Source organism: Plodia interpunctella, chromosome 12 (genome assembly GCF_027563975.2).
Source record: "Plodia interpunctella isolate USDA-ARS_2022_Savannah chromosome 12, ilPloInte3.2, whole genome shotgun sequence".
In the NCBI taxonomy this organism is placed as follows: Eukaryota; Metazoa; Arthropoda; class Insecta; order Lepidoptera; family Pyralidae; genus Plodia; species Plodia interpunctella.
Window position 1 is genome coordinate 5565353 of NC_071305.1, and position 18180 is coordinate 5583532.

The following is an 18180-nucleotide window of genomic DNA, read 5'->3' on the forward strand; positions in this document are numbered from 1 at the left end:
CTAGGGTAATAATGTATCTAGAAAAGCCCTAGGGCGGTAGGGAATTAAAAAAAACACTCCACTCTTTCAAAAAGTTCGCGTACCTACATCTAACCATCATACTGGCAATAGACATTCAGCCAATGACCAAAGAGGTCGCTTCGCTATTCAGCCTTGTCTTCGTATGAGTATAATAGTCATCAATTTTAAATATCGAACGGTGAAGCTCAATTTCGTTCTTGAAAAAAAATTTACTTGGTTCTTTTTAATGAAAAAAAGGCAGGAATATAAAACTTTTATTCTTGTAATGCCGGGTTTTTTACCTCACAATCGAGATGTAAAGCAGAGTAGTTAGCTCGGGTGTAAGCATCAATTGCACCCTCGAACTATAGACGCCCTCGCTGGGCTCGTGCGCTTAAATGTCTCGGGCAATTGATGCCTTACAGCCCTTGGCTACTAATCTACTATTAATGTTTTTAGTGGTACCTCAACGGCTGGTACTTAAATAGGGTTAAGTACCAGCCGTTGAGGTACCACTAAAATCAGTCATTTAAATGCCAGTTTTTCAGTATAAAAATTAGTAGCAAACTAACCCAAACATTTTCTTTAATTGAAATAATGAGACTATAGTAAATAATTTATTAACTATATGTACAGGTTTATTAAAAATAGTTACGTTACATATGCTGTTGAATGAAGCTCTGGAAACTGGTGATCCTGGCGAAGGCTGAGGGGAAGCCTAGTTGGCAGCCGGCCGCCGCCACGAACGAGCTCACGCCGACCTGAAACAAGAGACATGATGACACTAATATCCAAATAATAATAGAAAATAATAAAATAAAAAATACTGAATAGCTGTTCCAGAGATCACGTAAACTATGGTTACCCGGGTTAACATAAGTAATCATAAAGATGCTTTACCTACACATTGTTCAAGCCCTAAGGCATAACACTAGGGATACTTTAATACCTTCAACACAACTGAGAGACCAGGCACGAAGCAAAATCAAACGACGATTTATTGATACCTATTGCTCTTTCTTCCTTTTGGGCAGACCATATCATTGCAGCTTTTTAATTTTATCAAAGAGCCCAATTAAAATTGCGACAAATTTATTTTAAACAATTTTTAATCTAAATAAAAGACCATCTTGAAAAGAAGATCATTTTCAATCTAATTCGGTTCTTGAAATTTCTCGACATTTTCGTAATTCTCTTCCAACTGTATATGTACCTAAATAAATATATTTTTCCTTGACACTTAAAAAAATGAATTACCAAGTAAATCTGTCCACTCCTTTTAAAGCGTATTAGAAAATATGATTTTCCTCGAATTATATAAATGACAAGTGCGTGTAGGGAACAACCAAACATAATTATTATTTGTTAATAAAAGTTTAATTTAAACTTTGATAATTTATGGATAATGAGAAGTAGGTATACATATTTTCCATGTATTTGTTCGAAATTGTATACTTAGTAGAATATAGTTGGTCCACTATTACTTAGCCATCTTAGAGGTGTGATAGTTTTTGTCCTAATTTCGTTATATATGAGTGCTAATGCCTTAACGTTTGAATTTCTATGAATTCCCCTAAGACCTATCCGACAACACCCCACAATTTAAGAAGGATAAAAAATCATTCATTGTGTAGGGGACCCTAAAACTGTGGGTATTTTTGAAGATTTTATTTGACCACTTTCACGGCGTGATTAATGTGTATACCCATACAAACTTACATCATTCTTGTACTAATAGTTTTTGAGCTAGACCGCGGATGTACGGAGAGACGGACATGAAACTGACAGATTGTCTGAGGATTACGGAACCCTAAAAAGTCAAATATTACCAGGTAAGTCTGTCCACTCCTGTTGACGACGAGAGGCCCACCCGAGTCCCCTCGACAGATGCCGACGCCGCCGGCGCCGTTGGTGCAGATCGTGCTGGCCTGCGCGTAGAAACCGAAGATGGCCTGGCACTGCGCCACGGTGATCACTTGCAGGTTCACGTGGCTCACTACTGCGTTCAGGGATATGCCACTTTCCTCTGTAACGAACATGCATTTATTAAGTATTATTTTATTTATTTACTTAAAAATGTGCTACATATGAATATACTTACAGCTGCAGTGTACAAAAAAATACTATACACAATTAGGTGAACGTACAATGTACGTACATGACTTGAAATTGGGGTTTAATTAATAATTGAAGTTTAGTGAAATTGAATTTAGTGAGAAGTTAGCTGGCGGGCTTCCAAAAAACAAAAGCTATGTAAGTATATCGCATGTCAATACATTGACTAAACATGTTTCCATAACATTGTGACATCTTTGCATGTTTACCTACAGCAATAAATTATTCATTCATAAGAAATTAAGAGGGAAAAAAGAAGAAGAAAAAGGTGGAATTTTAGAGAGATGTAAAGCGGAGCGCGATAATAAAGCATAGTACGTATATTTGTGTCCCGCATGTGTTATGCGGTCAAGGACGTAAAATGTCGAAAATCCTTTATTGGGTTACAAATAAAGACTCACGGTCGCTGGTCAAGCCGTAGCCGGCTGCGATCGCCCACTCTCCAGCGAACTGCTCGTTGATCAAGTTAGCAGGAGGCAGGGACACGGGCAGTATGCTTGCTGGAAATATAAGACGTGATCTTAATACTTCTTTGGCGTCACTTTTACATAAGATACGAGATCGTCTCACATCTATTTTATATTTTTTGTTCCATATCGTTTTTGTTTATGTGATCTGCAAACAAATCTATCTATTCATTTTGAGCTTTTTTTTTCACAATAAGAGCGACAATGTATTTGTTGATTTGCTGTTGAGTTGATTCGTTAATTTGACTGCTCTATTTATCTACATTTCATAATATACTACACATTTATTGCTAGTGATTTCCACAGTAATTTAGCTGAGACACTAATAGGTAGGCAGATGACAGCGTTATAATTGTGATGAGTTGAAGTTTTGAGGGTTTCTATCAGTCGGTCACAGTGTAGAAAATAGCCTGGTTGACACTAATTTTGCAGAGAAAACTTAGTAATGTTTACGAAATTATCAACTTATTACCTGAGAAGGGAACACTAGTAGGCAGGTAGATAACAGCGACATCGTTATGAAGAGTTGACGGCGTCCATTGAGGGTGCGTGATAACGGTGGAAGTAATGATACGAGTGCCGCCATAGAACAGGAACTGGGAGCCGAGCACCACGGTGTAGGAGCTGGCCTGGTTGACGCCGTCGAACCAACAATGCGCAGCCGTGACCAGCCGAGTCGCAGAGAGTAGGGAGGAGCCACAGGCCGACTGGCCAGCAATGTTGACGAAGCTGATTAACAGACCAGCCTGAAAACGTACCACATCTTATTTATTCAAATATATTTGCATTGATAGGTATTTCAAAAATTTATACGTTACAATCTCCAAATATTTCCGCACATGCTTTGTTATTTTTTCTCATTCTAATTCCTAGTCCTTAATTCTAAAGTCCTTAATTGTGAGACCAATTTATCTAACTAATTTCATTATTGCACCGCAAAAAAGCAAACACCTCGGACAAAAACAAAACAGAAAAAATAAGCTTACCAAATACGGGTAAGCATTGGTCGGCGCTATACCGCCTCCAACAATCCTCCCAGATTGGATTTCTTCCTCGGTTTTCCCAGCAAAGATCTTGTCTTCTGTCGCCTTGATGCTCGACGCCAGAGGAATTCCAATCTTCTCATGGTAGCCAAGTAGACCTTCAGGTTCCACTAAAGGGTTACCAACTACCAAGGCCACGAAACCCAGGAAAATCACAGCGCGCATATTGTAAAGTTTTATTCCGATTTATTAATCTGTAGTCGACATTAGCTTTATATAACATTTATATTATCGATGAATTAAATCGGTCTTGCCTATTATCTTATTATCATTTAGATAATGTAATAAAAATAAAATCATATTTTATTAAAAAAAGATATTGGACAATTACTCGCGTCTTGTTTTATTCAGACCTACAACTGATAAATAAAAGCTTATGATTCTTTATTTGGTTTTATGACTATGAGTTACCTGGGTTTTTTTAATGAACTTAATCAGTCTTTCAGCTAGCAAATATTCAGTTAAAATTCAAATTATAGGTCAACTAATTATTGTAGCTACACACATGCGTACTTACACCGATAACTAATTATTAAATAATGATTATTATAATCATTACATTACTATTATTTTGTGACGTTATATTGCATCTTTCATGTATATGAAGGATTAAGTATTAACTATATAATTATTCGTGGTCGTTATTCATAATGCATAGGTAAATTTGTTAAAACAACGATAAAATGTGCATTTTTAAATTATATAGAATTAAAGAGTATATGAATTAATTATACATTATGATACAAAATAAGGTTTAGGTAAATTAAGAGGGAAAATATTATTCTTTTTTGTTCAAGTCACATGATGAAAGTATAATCGAGAGGTAGTTTTAATAAAATCTATTCATTGGCAGGCCGTACCGTAGGCCTATAAGATAAGATTAGTTGCATGAAAGTTAGAGATAATGTAAATCGTTAGTATATTAATCGCTAAATTAGTTTTACGTCATTACAAGCAAGATAAGGTATTTATCTTGCAAAATACCACGACATGTGAAATTGTGGGAAAATACAAACAAATAAATTAATCCTAAATCCGACTTAATGTACCTAATCCGCTTTCTGTGAATTTATTTAGTGTTTGATCTATTTTCAAAGCGTGTACCTTACGTACACGTACGCGTGTATATACAAAAAAAGTTGAGCCTTGAATCGAAACGTGGCGAAAAACATGATAAAAAAAATAAAATACAAAGTTTTCGTCAAATATTTTCATATAAGTATATTGGATCAATTAAATTTACTTTTTTCAATTTAAACAGCTTCATAGATTTTCTGTCTGATTTCTCTGCTGTAGATCGACCTGAAAAAAACATACATTACATACCTAAGTACCAAGTACATAGAAGTTTTATATTTAAGTACTAGCTGACGCCCGCGACTTCGTTCGCGTGGCCTAACAAATTTTTGGTAAGGAGTTAAAATTATTAGTGATATTTAATTGTACAGACAAATGTAACGATACCCAATACACACAGAAGATGTTAATCAGAGTGAAAAAGTATACTTTATATAGTTTAGCTGAACTATTATGACTCTTCTTCAGGTGTTCCAGATCTTCGATGTTTATACCTCAACAGAAAATGCTCATCAGACTGAACAACTTTTGTTAGGGCGTCATTTCGATATTTCCTATAGTTTAACTGCATCATGGGTCTACATCAGGTGTTCCTAATCTTTAATTTTTATAGCACAACAGAAAATTCTCATAGGCTGAATAACTTTTGTTAAGGCGTCATTTCAATATTTCCTATAGTTTACCTGTACCATCATTATTCTTCATCAGGTGTTCCAGTTTACAAAATCATTTATACCCTATATGTTGCCCAGGCTTAATAGCTATATAACAAAAAAAGTTTCATTCAAATCCGTCCAGTATTTCCGAAGATTAGCGTGTACTAAGATACAAACAGACAGACATACAGACAAACATATAGATTTTTTTTCAAATTCTTACTCTGTTGCCATGACTCTATCGCCTAATTTTATTTTTATGTAAATTTATTCAATGTACAGGATTTTTTTTCAACTGTTTTATTATATGTATTGATTATTCAATGTACAGGATTTTTTTTTCTATTGTTTTATTATATGTTACAGTTAAACCCCGAAGAGCAACTAGTATGCCGGTAACAATGTTTAGACCTGTTTAGGTTCAAACATATGTTACCGGCTGCACCTAGGTCCAATCCAAGATAACTTAGATGTAATTAATCAACTCCCCCCCAAAGGGTTCCCATCTTGTCGCTATGGGGGGGCTCAGTAACCGCGATTTGGGTCATTGCGGTGAACCTTGGGCCGGTCGGGGAGCCGTCTCCAAGAGAGATGGCTCAGTGACTGTGAGAGAAGGGGGCTAAGCCCTCTATTCTCACAGCCGTGGTAGGGGTCGCAGGGGAGGTGCAGTGTCGATATTGCGGTGCGCCGCTCTCCCTATCCTCCGCAAGCGGGTGCGGCCATGGCGCGGAACATGGTGTCGGTTGGGCCGCAGGGGAAGAGGAGTGCGGATATTGCGGATCGCCGCTCTCCTATCCTCTGCGGCCGAAATGAGATGGAGAGTCGCTGCCTCCAGTCTGCTTCCAGACTCGGACTCACACTACTACTTCTAGACAGGTCGGTATCAACGACTCCTGGTATGCAACTGAACTTACATGAGTTCATCACATATGCTGCATGATGAAGTTGTAGAAGCTGGTGACCCTGGCGAAGCCGGAGGGGTGTCCCTGCTGGCAAGCATTTTTGGCCGCGAACGAGCTCACACCGACCTTTTAACAAATTTGAAGGGTGTTTATAATATACTCCATATTTTAAAAAACTCGAAATTAAGTATAACATTTTAGTAGGGCGCGTTTCAGCAGCAGTAATATAAACAACACTCTCAAGAAGAAGATTGATGTCAAACAGGCGGCCGGTTGTATTGGTATGGTTGTGGACGTCGGACAGGCAGTCGAAACTATAAAACTTAATGTTATTTTTCTTACGCTGACTTCGCGGCACCACAACTCGAAATTTATATTTAGCTCCATACCAAATAATTGATTCCGTTCCTGTTGACGAGCAGCGGGCCTCCGGAGTCCCCGCCGCAGATCCCCACGCCGCCAGCGCCGTTGGTGCAGATGGTGCTGGCCTGGGCGTAGATCCCGTACACCCGCTGGCACTGCGCCACGCTGATCACCTGCAGACTCACGTGTCTAATGCTGGCGTCCAACGAGATGCTGCTCTCCTCTGGAATTCGTTGTTCAAATTACAAATTCAAAAATCTACATTGAACTTAGGAGGTTACTCATAACTTATTAAGGTCAAAAAAATCTTAAAATTAGGTCTGCAGCCGTCTTCGAAAACGTTATTATTGATATAAATAACTGGCTTTATAAATACCTAATACTATTCCCATGGGGGGTACCTAAGCAGAGACTAGAGAGATTTCCACTAGCCACGATCCAGACAAATCTTCTTCGCTCGACAACGCTTCTTCTATACACAGTTCAAATTTAATTTGGCCACAATTAACATTATTATAGAAAATGGGTTAATATGTTACAGCTTAAATAAAGTACTTACGGTCACTAGTTATTCCGTACCCCGCGGTTATGGCCCACTGACCCGCGAATTGGTCGTTCAACATGTCCCACGTTGGCAAGAAAATAGGTTGGATGTTCGCTGGAAACATTATAAGAGATTGATAACAGTCCGCATTACGATGTTAGATCAGAATTAGGTGTACCTAACTTCTAATATTTAAATGGACAATTCTAAGTATTTCACGAGTACTTATCGCATTACCAGTGAATTGTACAGGCGTCGGGAGGTAGATGATAGCAATATCATTGTGCAGGGTGGAAGGCGTCCACTGCGGGTGCATGACGACAGTGGAAGTGACGACCCGCGTGCCGCCGTAGAACAGGAACTGGGAGCCGAACACCACGGTGTAGTGGCTGGCTTGCCGGGTGCCGTCGAACCAGCAGTGCGCGGCCGTCACCAGTCGGCTGGCGGACAACACGGAGGACCCACACGCAGACTGACCGGCTATGTTCACGAAACTGATGATCAGACCAGCCTGAAAAGCAATATTAGTAAAAAAAAATAAATTCGTTTCAGATGTCAAAGATCCATATAACTAGTAATAAAAATTTGTGTGACTAAAATTTACCTAGGAATAACTTTTTGTAGGCACAAGCATACCACATACCACAAGTATTACATTTATTCCCGAAAGTTTATAGACATCGTGCAAATCCGGGCCAGTCCCTAATTTGACATATTATTATTTATTTTAGAAATAAAGAGTATTGTAAACAGCAAAAGGTGTTTGGACTTACCAAGAAAGGATAAGCGTTAGTAGGAGCAACAGCACCGCCGATGATCCTTCCGTCGTAAGCACGTGCGCTGTTGAGGACTAACTTGTCTTCTTGATCCTTAATCCTGGCTGCCAGCGGAATCCCGACCTTGTCATGATATCCTAGACTAACTTCCACACCCGGGTCTGCTAGAGGGGTACCGCCCACAAGAGCAGCTATAGCCAAGAATCCTAGCAGAAATACGACGCGCATTTTTTATGATTCTTTTTTGTTTAATTTCTCTCGGTAATTGTCTAACATTATATATACAGATGTTTATCAACATTTATCATCTAGATAATACATTGATGTATTTTGGTAATTAATAATCTATGGTTTTCCCTGATTTTTTTTTCATTCATAATTATAAGATTTCCTTTTCCGGTATATATATCTTGTTTGTAACTAGATAGTGAAATTAATGGGCCCATTTTTGTTATAAAATCAATACGTATAATACAGCAATAAATTGTCTGTACATAATATTTCCAGAAAAATAATTTAGAGAATTTTGATAAAAAAATGTAAACGCTAATCATCGGAACTACTGGACGGATTTAGATGAATATTTTTTGTTGTACAACTAGCCTGAGCAATCCATACTAATATTATAAATGCGAAAGTTTGTCTGTCTGCCTGTCTATCTGTTCACGGCTAAACCGCTGGACCGATTTTGATGAAATTTGGTACTTATGCATATAGTTAAAGGCTCCCGTTCAAACATAATAACTCTCATGTTAACGTGTTGGGTAGCATTTAAGGCGATGAGGCCGCGAAGTATAGGCTCAGTGTAAAATAAACCTGAAATATTTAAAAATTCGACTAACGTTTTATAATCGGCCGCGGCCTGTCTGAAGTCAACCCTCCTAGGGAATGCTATTTCTATGATTGCTCTCGTGGCTAAGCGGTGGAGTACCTATATCGCCATATTCGCCATATCAAAGGCTAAAATTATCTAAATTTAACATTTATTCATTTCATAAACACAATTCATTACATATTGTAGGATATCGATCGTAAGGTTAAGTAAAAATGCCAAAATTAGTCCTTAGATACTTTTGATTCTTAGCCATATTCAAATCGTAAATCTTCAACGAAACAGTACAAGATTTTTTCACAAAAATCTACTTCATCCGTGTTCCAATGGTCATGGCTTTTAGTTTAGCATTTTCCAAGTGTGTTCACATGTGCTGCATGATGAAGTTGTAGAAGCTGGTGACCCTGGCGAAGCCGGAGGGGTGTCCCTGCTGGCAAGCTTTGCTGGCCGCGAACGAGCTCACACCGACCTGAAATTGAATGGATATTTTATTAAACAACGTAAAATTTCAGTTACAATGTCGAATAATTAATTACATAGTTTTAAAAATTTTATTTGCCTTTTTTGACCGCTGTTGCCGCGCTGTCATTACGATCCGTCAATTTTCATGAGGATGAAATTATTTCCAAAATTAATCATTCATATCATCATAAAATTGAAAATACGCAGTACAGATTAATTATTTTAAAGTAAGATCGAAAAACTAATTCTTGTCTTTGTTAAAATTTCAATGATTGTAATTACAGCGCGGCCCCGCCGCGTTCGAAACGCTCCAAAAACCACCCAGTTGGATTCTGTTTCGTAAAAAAAAAAGAATAATTCAATCATAGCGACCACACGAAATGTAAAAATCATAAGGGTGAAGTGCAGGTTTGCATTTTCTCACCATCCAATCGATTCGACGTGTGACGCAGCGAACCAAAGACATTGCAGTGTGGTTGTCTTTGCATCACAATGGCGCAATGTGATTGGTTCGCTGTATCTCATTTCGAATCGATTCGATGGTGAGAAGTGAAATGCTAACCCGCACTATGCCCACGGTAGATATTGAGACATATACATTATATCTTATCGAGTGGGTTATTGCATCTGATATCAAATTTTATTCTAGATGCTTAAACGCATATTTCGACCATGACTTTCACGACCTAGCATTCCAGACCTAGCATCTAGTGGCAAATAGTGGTATACATGTTAGTGAACTAAATTTGTGTAGACCAGTAACCTAACCAGTAAACCAGTGTTTAGCTCACGGTGCTTTCCTTCGCAAATGCATCCTATATTCCAACATATATCAAATCCTGCTTTCACAGGTGAAAAATACGTTCAGATTAAACTAGTAATAGATCCATCCATACCAAGTAGTTGATCCCGTTCCTGTTGACCAGTAGCGGGCCGCCGGAGTCGCCGCTGCAGATGCCCACGCCGCCAGCGCCGTTGGTGCAGATGGTGCTGGCCTGGGCGTATAACCCGTACACCCGCTGGCACTGCGCCACGGTGATCACCTGCAGGCTCACGTGTCTGATGCTGGCGTCCAGCGAGATGCTGCTCTCCTCTGGAATTCATTGTTCAAATTACAAATTCAAAATTCTTCATTCACATAACTTATTAACGTCAAAATTTTTCTTAACATTAGGTCTGCAGCAGACTTCTAAAGCGTTAGTAATGATATAAATAACTCGCTGTTTTATACATAAAACTGTCACGCCTACCCCATGGGGGTACCTAAGCAGAGACTAGAGAGATTTCTCCTTGCCACGATCCTGACTAATCTCACTCGCTTCTTCTATACTCTGTCCAAATTGATATGGCCACAATTAGTATATTATTACAGAACGCTATATATATACATATATATATATATACGCTATATATATACATATATATATATACGCTATATATATACACATATATATATATATATATATATATATATATATATATATATATATATATATATATATTCGTCAATGACGGAATATGACACCGGAAATACAATTCAACTCTCGATCGACAATATTCATCAACATATTCATCGACAATATATATATATATATATATATATATTCGTCAATGACGTAAGATGTATATCGACAATATATATATATATATATATATATATTGTCGATGAATATGTTGATGAATATTGTCGATCGAAAGTTGAATTGTATTTCCGGTTTCCTTTTTTCCTTTACTCGCTTTCCTACTTTTTCTTCTCCACTCCGCACGATCTTCGTCATTATTAGTTGTCAGAGCATTGCTCAGTATATAAAGGATTGCAAGGAGATGAAAGGGTATTTAAAGTAGATAAAGGGAAAAGTAAGGATTGCAAGGGAAAGAGCACTTACGGTCACTAGTTAGTCCGTAACCCGCGGCGATGGCCCATTGACCCGCGAATTGGTCGTTCAACATGTCCCATGTTGGCAAGGAAATAGGTTGGATGCTCACTGTAAACATAAGAGATTTATATCATTCCGCATTACGATGTTAGATCAGAGTTAGGTGTACCTAGCTTCTAAATTTGAATGGACAATTCTAAGTATTTCACGAGTACTTATCGCATTACCAGTGAATTGTACAGGCGTCGGGAGGTAGATGATAGCGATATCATTGTGCAGGGTGGAAGGCGTCCACTGCGGGTGCATGACGACAGTGGAAGTGACGACCCGCGTGCCGCCGTAGAACAGGAACTGGGAACCGAACACCACGGTGTAGTGGCTGGCTTGCCGGGTGCCGTCGAACCAGCAGTGCGCGGCCGTCACCAGCCGGCTGGCGGACAGTACGGAGGAACCGCACGCGGACTGACCGGCTACGTTCACGAAACTGATGATCAGACCAGCCTGAAAGTTAAACAAATCAGTTTTAACACGTTAGATTGTACATAGATACTCTCTTCTTTAATAATTAATAAAGTCAAATTTTGATGACGATATAATCTGCCACGAAACTAGTTTCGTGTCATTTTCATTTCAGTATCTGAACGTTTTTCTTCCTATACCCATCTGGCCTGTGCTGCTCTCTTATATGTCCGACCAACGACTTTTATATCAATTAACTTTAATAATTTGATTAAACACTAACCAAGAACGGATATGCATTTGTAGGAGCGATGGCACCCCCAACAATCCTTTCGTCCAGAGCGTCCAGACTACGGACGTTATTGAGGAATATTTTGTCTTCCTGCTCCTTGATCCGGGCCGCCAGAGGAATCCCCACGTTATCATGGTATCCTAGAGTCACCCCCACACCAGGCTCGGCCAGGGGGTTGCCGCTCACAACGGCGGTTATACCCAACAACCCCAGCAGAAAAACGACACGCATTTTGTCAAATTTAATTTAGGTATTTCCGGTCAGTCGTCGCGTATTATATATAGTATGTGTTTTATCAAAAATTATCAAATCGATATATTTATATACAAATACGTTATAACGTGTAACGTTGTAATTAGCCATTCATTTACTATTTGGGTTCCTGATAAGGACAGAAAGTTCATACTTTAAGGCAAATGCTGAGCAGAGACCTAGTTAGCTTATCATTTTATTACTTTTAAGAAAATATTGCAATTTATTTTGTTTCTAATTTAGTAGCGAATAAACTTGTTTCTATTATATAAGAATATTGATACTTGTAACTATATATCTTATTTTTACAACGAATACACTGGGTGATCAGAAATACATTAAAGAGCATTGTAAAGTAGGTGCCCAAATGAATTTGAATCAAACTTTCATGTTTATTTGTTCCTAATTATTTTATTAGTTCTCTGAAGGAACCCTAGTTCGAAAAAGATCTTAAAAATGATTGCCGTTTAGTTAGATATATTGTTATAGATAAGATACTCGTATCCTAAACGACATAAACACAATGTTCTGATTTAGAAGTCACGATTATCATAATTTATCTATTAAGTAGTTTACTTTTGTAATTTAATTTAAAACTCTCGTCATGTTTATTTGTTTTCTTTTTTTCTTCTTTCTTTTATTTCTATTTTCTACTTTACAGTTGAATTTACAGTCATAAAATGTGAAACATTTATAGGTAGATAGTAGATATAATTATTTTTTAACGTTCTTCAAAGCTCATTTATACTTAGAAATAGGAAATCTAATCAATTTAATCTTGTCCGGATTATAAATTGATTGATTGGATTTCTAGTGTGGGTTAGACTATTACCCATATAAATTTTCCGTATCAAAAAGTATACGTAGGTAATTACTACTTAATTCAGTATGACTTGACCCGATACTGTGGCACTATTAATAAATACAAACAAACATGGACGTATAAAAAAAGATCTTTTTTTTATACGTCCATGGATACAAAATAATTGAACTTGCTCGAAATCAAGCTTTCTTGGGCTTCCCTTTAAAACAAACATTACGTAAAAGCATCTATAAAAAAATAATTAAAAGCAATTTTTTCCCAAAAGTTTAATCACAAATCAGTCCAGCACGATTCCTGTGACGTCACTGATCCAGGTCATGTACCGCTGCACCCTGGTAAACACCGATGGCAGGTCGTCGTTGCAGCCGTCTGAACTCACGAACGATGCTATTCCAATCTGGGAATTGTAATAGGTTCTGAGTTTGTGGAGAGAAAACAATTAGAATATTTTATGGACATAATAAATTTTTCGTTAATTTTTCGAGCCCGAAGAAGCACTTATTAGCCATGAAAATTCTTCTTTTGATTTCCGTATTCTGCGAAAAAATATCATATACTTAAGTATTCAAATTTATTACAATAAAATAATCTTACCAATAAAGTTTCTTCTGTAGAATTGAATAAAATTGTGAATGGTCCGCCATTGTCACCCTGAAACAAAACACAATATTTAAAAATAGGTATCTAATTACACCAATTTCCATAAATTTCAGGCATATCTATGGGTAGTAGACTAAGTTTGAAGTGGTAACAAATAAAAAAAATATTTTCGCATTTATAATATTAGTTAGGGATTAGGATTAGGAAAACCATAACAACAAATTTGGTGGCTACCTATTTCGTCCAGATATTCATGCACCAACAATAAAATTTCATATTCAATTATAAATTTCAATGACGCTTCTTGCGTGTCTTTGTAATTAAATTAAACAGCTACGTGTATTGCATATACGAAACATGTTATAATCATATAATTCGCTTCAATAAAATACACATACAAATAGCCGTTTCAATTTGCGCATCAGTAACTCAATAATTGGATTATAAATATAAAAAAGATAATATGTTTAGCATTTAATTTATCGCTTAATTAGTAGACAGCTCCAGAATTGGATATGACACAGTTGTTATTAATAACATAAACGATTATTAAATTTAATGCCAATAAAATATAGTAAATAAAAGATTAATCAGAAAGTATTAGGAGTTTTATTAAACAGAAAATGGTGGCCACCAAAATCCGTGTAGTAAATTGTGACGACATTGTTTATAATTGTTACTTGATCACGTAAAATCTGTGATGGATGAAATTTGGTAAACGGGTAGATACATTGGAATAGCACATAGGTGGCTTTTTAAATTGAAATTGCTATTGAAGCGGAGTTCCGGCAACATAAGTGTAATATCTCCCTCACATCTGAGCGCTTTCCCGGTTTCTTTGGTGACACAGGGTCCACGGAATAAGCATAAGAATAAGTGTAAAATCTATCTGTTAAAGAATTATTTCTGTAACACTTATTTGGTTGTTTTATACCTGTGTTTTTAAAGTGTAAAAAATTTTAAATTTTTTATTCAATAGGAATTTGTATACAAATATGTTTACTTATTTGAACACATGAAAATGTTACAGTTAATTTCTGTAACACTATTGATAGTTACAAATGAAAAACAGTGTTCAAACATGCTTCAAACACTAGGATACCTCCAAAGTAATTGGTTCCGTGGCGTGTCTAGTATTGTAGTATCACATATGATAAATAATGCTGTAGGATTTACCTTGCAAGTACCACTAGTGATGCTGAAGCCACACACGATGGTGTCAGGGAGGAGGTTGAAGTAGGAGGAGTTACAGAGGGGGTCTGTCATTACTGTCATCAGCTTTTCGCGAAGAGTCGGAGACACGAAGGTAACACCTGGCGGGGAATGATAAGTAAGTAAACATATTATATTAAACCCATCAGTTCGGTAATTGTTATTTTTTTATTGATTAAATATTAGTAAGTACCTAAGAAAAAAAAACCAAAAACTAATAGACCGACTAGAAAGGTACAATAGACGGCTTTATTTAAACTTATTTTGGGGCTTATTTAAATGTATTTTGGGGCTAACTCAATCCATATGCATTTATTATTAACTAGCTGATGCCTGCGACTTCGTTCGCGTGGCCGAACAATTTTTGGTAAGGAGTCAAAACTATTAGAGAAATGTAATTATACAGACAAATGTAACGATACCCAATACACACAGAAGATGTTAATCAGAGTGAAAAAGTATACTTTATATAGTTTAGCTGAACTATTATGACTTTTCTTCAGGTGTTCCAGATCTTCGATTTTTATACCTCAACAGAAAATGCTCATCAGACTCAACAACTGCTGTTAAGGCAACATTTCTATATTTCCTATAGTTTAGCTGTACCATCATAGGTCTACATCAGGTGTTCCAGATCTTCAATTTTAATATCTCAACAGAAAATTCTCATCAGACTGAACAATTTTTGTTAAGTCGTCATTTCTATATTCCCTATAGTTTAGCTGCACCATCATTGTTCTCCATCCTAGTTTTCAAAATAATTTATACCCTATATGTTGCCCAGGCTTAATAGCTATATAACAAAAAAAGAGGATTATATCCTCTATTAATACAAATTCATCCAGTAGTTCCGAAGATTAGAGTGTAAGTACAAACAGACAGACAGACAGACAGAATTTTTTTTTCGAATTCTTACTTCTCTGTTGCTATGACTCTATCGCCTAATTTTATTTTTATGTAAATTTATTCAATGTACAGGATTTTTTTTCTACTGTTTTATTATATGTATTGATGATTACACATTCTGTTTGATAAATAACTACAAAAGCGTGTAAAGGAAACTTTGATTTAGCTCTTATCTAAATTAAAATTCCCTATCGTACACATATAGTATACCTTCAGCCGCAATGCCCCACCCCGACGCCGTACCCCCTTGCCCAGCAAAGTTGAAGGACGATATACTCAAATAGGGCAGGCGGATTACATCTATTGTCTCTGAAATTCAACAACATTACTTAATTATATTCTGAGTAGCGGCTCCGCGGCTCCGCTTGCTGCAAAATGTATCGAGAGAAATTTGTCAAACAAACTTTTATCCCTATTTTTATACTAAACTAAATTTCGTGACTGACAACACTTTGGTCATAAATATTAGTACGGATGTATGGATACTTTGACACAATTTTAGATAGTAGACGCTGATTTTTCGATTAGATATATGCGATGTCCCTTCAGTAGACTGTTTTGTAGTGTGTCCCACCACTCCCACCATAGGTGTTGGGTGATGGCCCGTCCTCCTTATCGATATAGGCCAGTGCCCCAGTACCGGAGACGGTGAGAGATCTGACGACATACGTGCCTTAGTGGTAACCTCACCCGTATCTTAGATTCGATACCCAGGGCGGGTAAATATTTCTACTTGTAATCACAGATGTTTATCTGCGGTTCTTTCCATTGGTGTGTTGTGTCAATTTACAAGTTTGTCTCCATCAAACACGCTATACAAACTTACTGCTTAGTGTGGGGCATTGAGTTGGTCTATATATTTATTACTACCTCTTTCCTTACTCTTATCTTCATGTATTCCCAATAAAAAAATACTTTATTGCCCTATTAATTAATATCATTTAAAACTGGCACATAACAATGCGGAAAAAAATTACAAACCCGTAAGCTGCATAGTGTTGGCGAGTCTCAGCAGCGCCAGGTCGTGCGCGAAGGAGTCAGGGTCGAAGCCCGAGTGGATCACCACTTCGTCCACATTCACAATGCGCCGCCCGTTCTCGTAGCGGTCGTACAGCGAGTGAGCGCCGAGAATCGCCTGACAAAAGACGTTTCACTAATTCATGTAATTCACTACAATTTTAGATAAGTATTTTAAATCTTTCTCTCGTATGTGCGTTTTCCTGATTTCTTCCTTTGTTGACGTCGCACGGACGTCGGCATCCCCTTGTATTAATCTTCATTATTATTTGACTATGGTTTGGTACTACGTTAAGGGAAACCTTACGTTAAGGGAATCCTTCGATGCCTATGAGTCTCGTACGACATCTACGGGAGAATATAGTGAGGTTATATTCAAGGGAACCACACAACTATTCTAGATATGACCCTCTGCCACAAGAAGTCTACTGTTACACATAAACGTCCTCATAGATCGGCTGGAATGAGTTTTGTCCAGCGTCATCTAGTGATCCGGGCACTATCATTATACCATGTGCTTATTAGGTATATATCTCAGACCTAAACAGACCCATGCTGGGCAAAGATTTCCCCCAACGCCTTCCATTCCATAGCAATCAGTTTTTAAACCAGTTGTCAGAGTACGAACCTGCACATTGTCGACAAGCTGACTGCCGTGGAAGCAGCAGTGAGCGGCAGTCAGCACCCACTCAGGGTGCACTAGGGCTCCGCCACAGAACCCTATCTCGCCGGTCGTGCCCACTCGTAAATATAACGCTACCTAAGAATACCATGAATTTACATATCTTATGAGGCGTTATACTAAGTTCAACACATTTGAAAGCACCTCAACGTGCATAATTATAAATTATAAACTAGATGTTGCTAAACAGTTCGGGATATAGTTTCCGAGTTTACCCGCCTCAAACATACAAACGTTCTTTTAATAATAGTATACAATACATAAAATATGTACCTATTATAAATTCGAAAGTAGCTACTCATATGTTCTGTCGGACGGATTTCGAATGGTACATTTGGAATAGCTATACACTTTAAAGTACATGACATGCTACTTTTTGTCTAGATCTTCCACAAGAGCGGAGCTAAATTGCTATTGAATTATAATATACTTACCTGAAAAGGCCTAGAATTCTGCTCAGTAATCTCTCCCCCGATGATCCTCGCACCCCCTCCGTTCCGACACGATCCATCTTTACACAGTTGAGTAGCGCTCAACAATGGCAATAGCACAAATACTACTCTACCTAACATGTTCACTCAAATTTATGATAAAATTGAGATTTATTCCCTTACAATTAAATGTAATACTTTGTAAATTTTAATGTACTTGTATTATAATATGTTTAATGTATATGAAGCTGGTACAAAAAAAAATTAACAACTAGAAGAAAGCCTGAGAAAATGCAAGTTTATCTCATCAGTTAGATACGACGTTATCAGTTATCTCCGATACTGACAAATCAACCAGGACATATCGTTCAAGACGATATCTTATGGAATGT

The 18180-nt window shown here is 37.3% G+C and overlaps 3 protein-coding genes across 3 annotated transcripts; all 3 read right to left on the reverse strand.

Annotated features, from left to right (window-relative positions):
- Positions 1-604: 604 nt before the first annotated feature.
- On the reverse strand, positions 605-3818 carry LOC128674392 (brachyurin-like). The gene is made up of 5 exons (XM_053752887.2): positions 3569-3818; positions 3055-3328; positions 2517-2615; positions 1830-2026; positions 605-761 (listed from the first exon to the last, which is right to left on the reverse strand). Exons 1-5 carry the CDS (start codon positions 3788-3790, stop codon positions 657-659), a joined length of 897 nt encoding a protein of 298 aa, XP_053608862.1. The 5' UTR covers positions 3791-3818; the 3' UTR covers positions 605-656.
- A 1010-nt stretch (positions 3819-4828) lies between these two features.
- LOC128674311 (brachyurin-like) lies at positions 4829-8177 on the reverse strand. Its single transcript, XM_053752800.1, has 6 exons — positions 7941-8177; positions 7405-7678; positions 7183-7281; positions 6650-6846; positions 6273-6386; positions 4829-4927 (listed from the first exon to the last, which is right to left on the reverse strand). Exons 1-5 carry the CDS (start codon positions 8169-8171, stop codon positions 6282-6284), a joined length of 906 nt encoding a protein of 301 aa, XP_053608775.1. The 5' UTR covers positions 8172-8177; the 3' UTR covers positions 4829-4927; positions 6273-6281.
- Positions 8178-9104: 927 nt separating this feature from the next.
- LOC128674473 (ovochymase-1-like) lies at positions 9105-18023 on the reverse strand. Its single transcript, XM_053752995.1, has 12 exons — positions 17792-18023; positions 17304-17435; positions 16640-16793; positions 15869-15967; positions 14717-14853; positions 13535-13591; positions 13221-13337; positions 11857-12111; positions 11342-11615; positions 11124-11222; positions 10134-10330; positions 9105-9244 (listed from the first exon to the last, which is right to left on the reverse strand). Exons 1-12 carry the CDS (start codon positions 17927-17929, stop codon positions 9140-9142), a joined length of 1764 nt encoding a protein of 587 aa, XP_053608970.1. The 5' UTR covers positions 17930-18023; the 3' UTR covers positions 9105-9139.
- Between the last annotated feature and the right edge of the window lie 157 nt (positions 18024-18180).

What these genes read in the sequence shown, in the direction of transcription:
- LOC128674392 (XM_053752887.2), bottom strand. Translation starts at nt 3,790, where the DNA reads ATGCGCGCTGTGATTTTCCTGGGTTTCGTGGCCTTGGTAGTTGGTAAC. An exon ending in TACTAGTGTTCCCTTCTCAG is followed by an intron (nt 2,616 to 3,054) that starts GTAATAAGTTGA and finishes TTATATTTCCAG; the next exon opens with CAAGCATACTGCCCGTGTCC. An exon ending in CTACGGCTTGACCAGCGACC is followed by an intron (nt 2,027 to 2,516) that starts GTGAGTCTTTAT and finishes TGTTCGTTACAG; the next exon opens with AGGAAAGTGGCATATCCCTG.
- LOC128674311 (XM_053752800.1), bottom strand. Translation starts at nt 8,171, where the DNA reads ATGCGCGTCGTATTTCTGCTAGGATTCTTGGCTATAGCTGCTCTTGTG. An exon ending in GACGCCTGTACAATTCACTG is followed by an intron (nt 7,282 to 7,404) that starts GTAATGCGATAA and finishes TAATGTTTCCAG; the next exon opens with CGAACATCCAACCTATTTTC. An exon ending in GTACGGAATAACTAGTGACC is followed by an intron (nt 6,847 to 7,182) that starts GTAAGTACTTTA and finishes AACGAATTCCAG; the next exon opens with AGGAGAGCAGCATCTCGTTG.
- LOC128674473 (XM_053752995.1), bottom strand. Translation starts at nt 17,929, where the DNA reads ATGTTAGGTAGAGTAGTATTTGTGCTATTGCCATTGTTGAGCGCTACT. An exon ending in GTGGGGCATTGCGGCTGAAG is followed by an intron (nt 14,854 to 15,868) that starts GTATACTATATG and finishes ATTCCCCGCCAG; the next exon opens with GTGTTACCTTCGTGTCTCCG. An exon ending in TCACAGGAATCGTGCTGGAC is followed by an intron (nt 12,112 to 13,220) that starts TGATTTGTGATT and finishes GGAAATACCTAA; the next exon opens with ATTAAATTTGACAAAATGCG.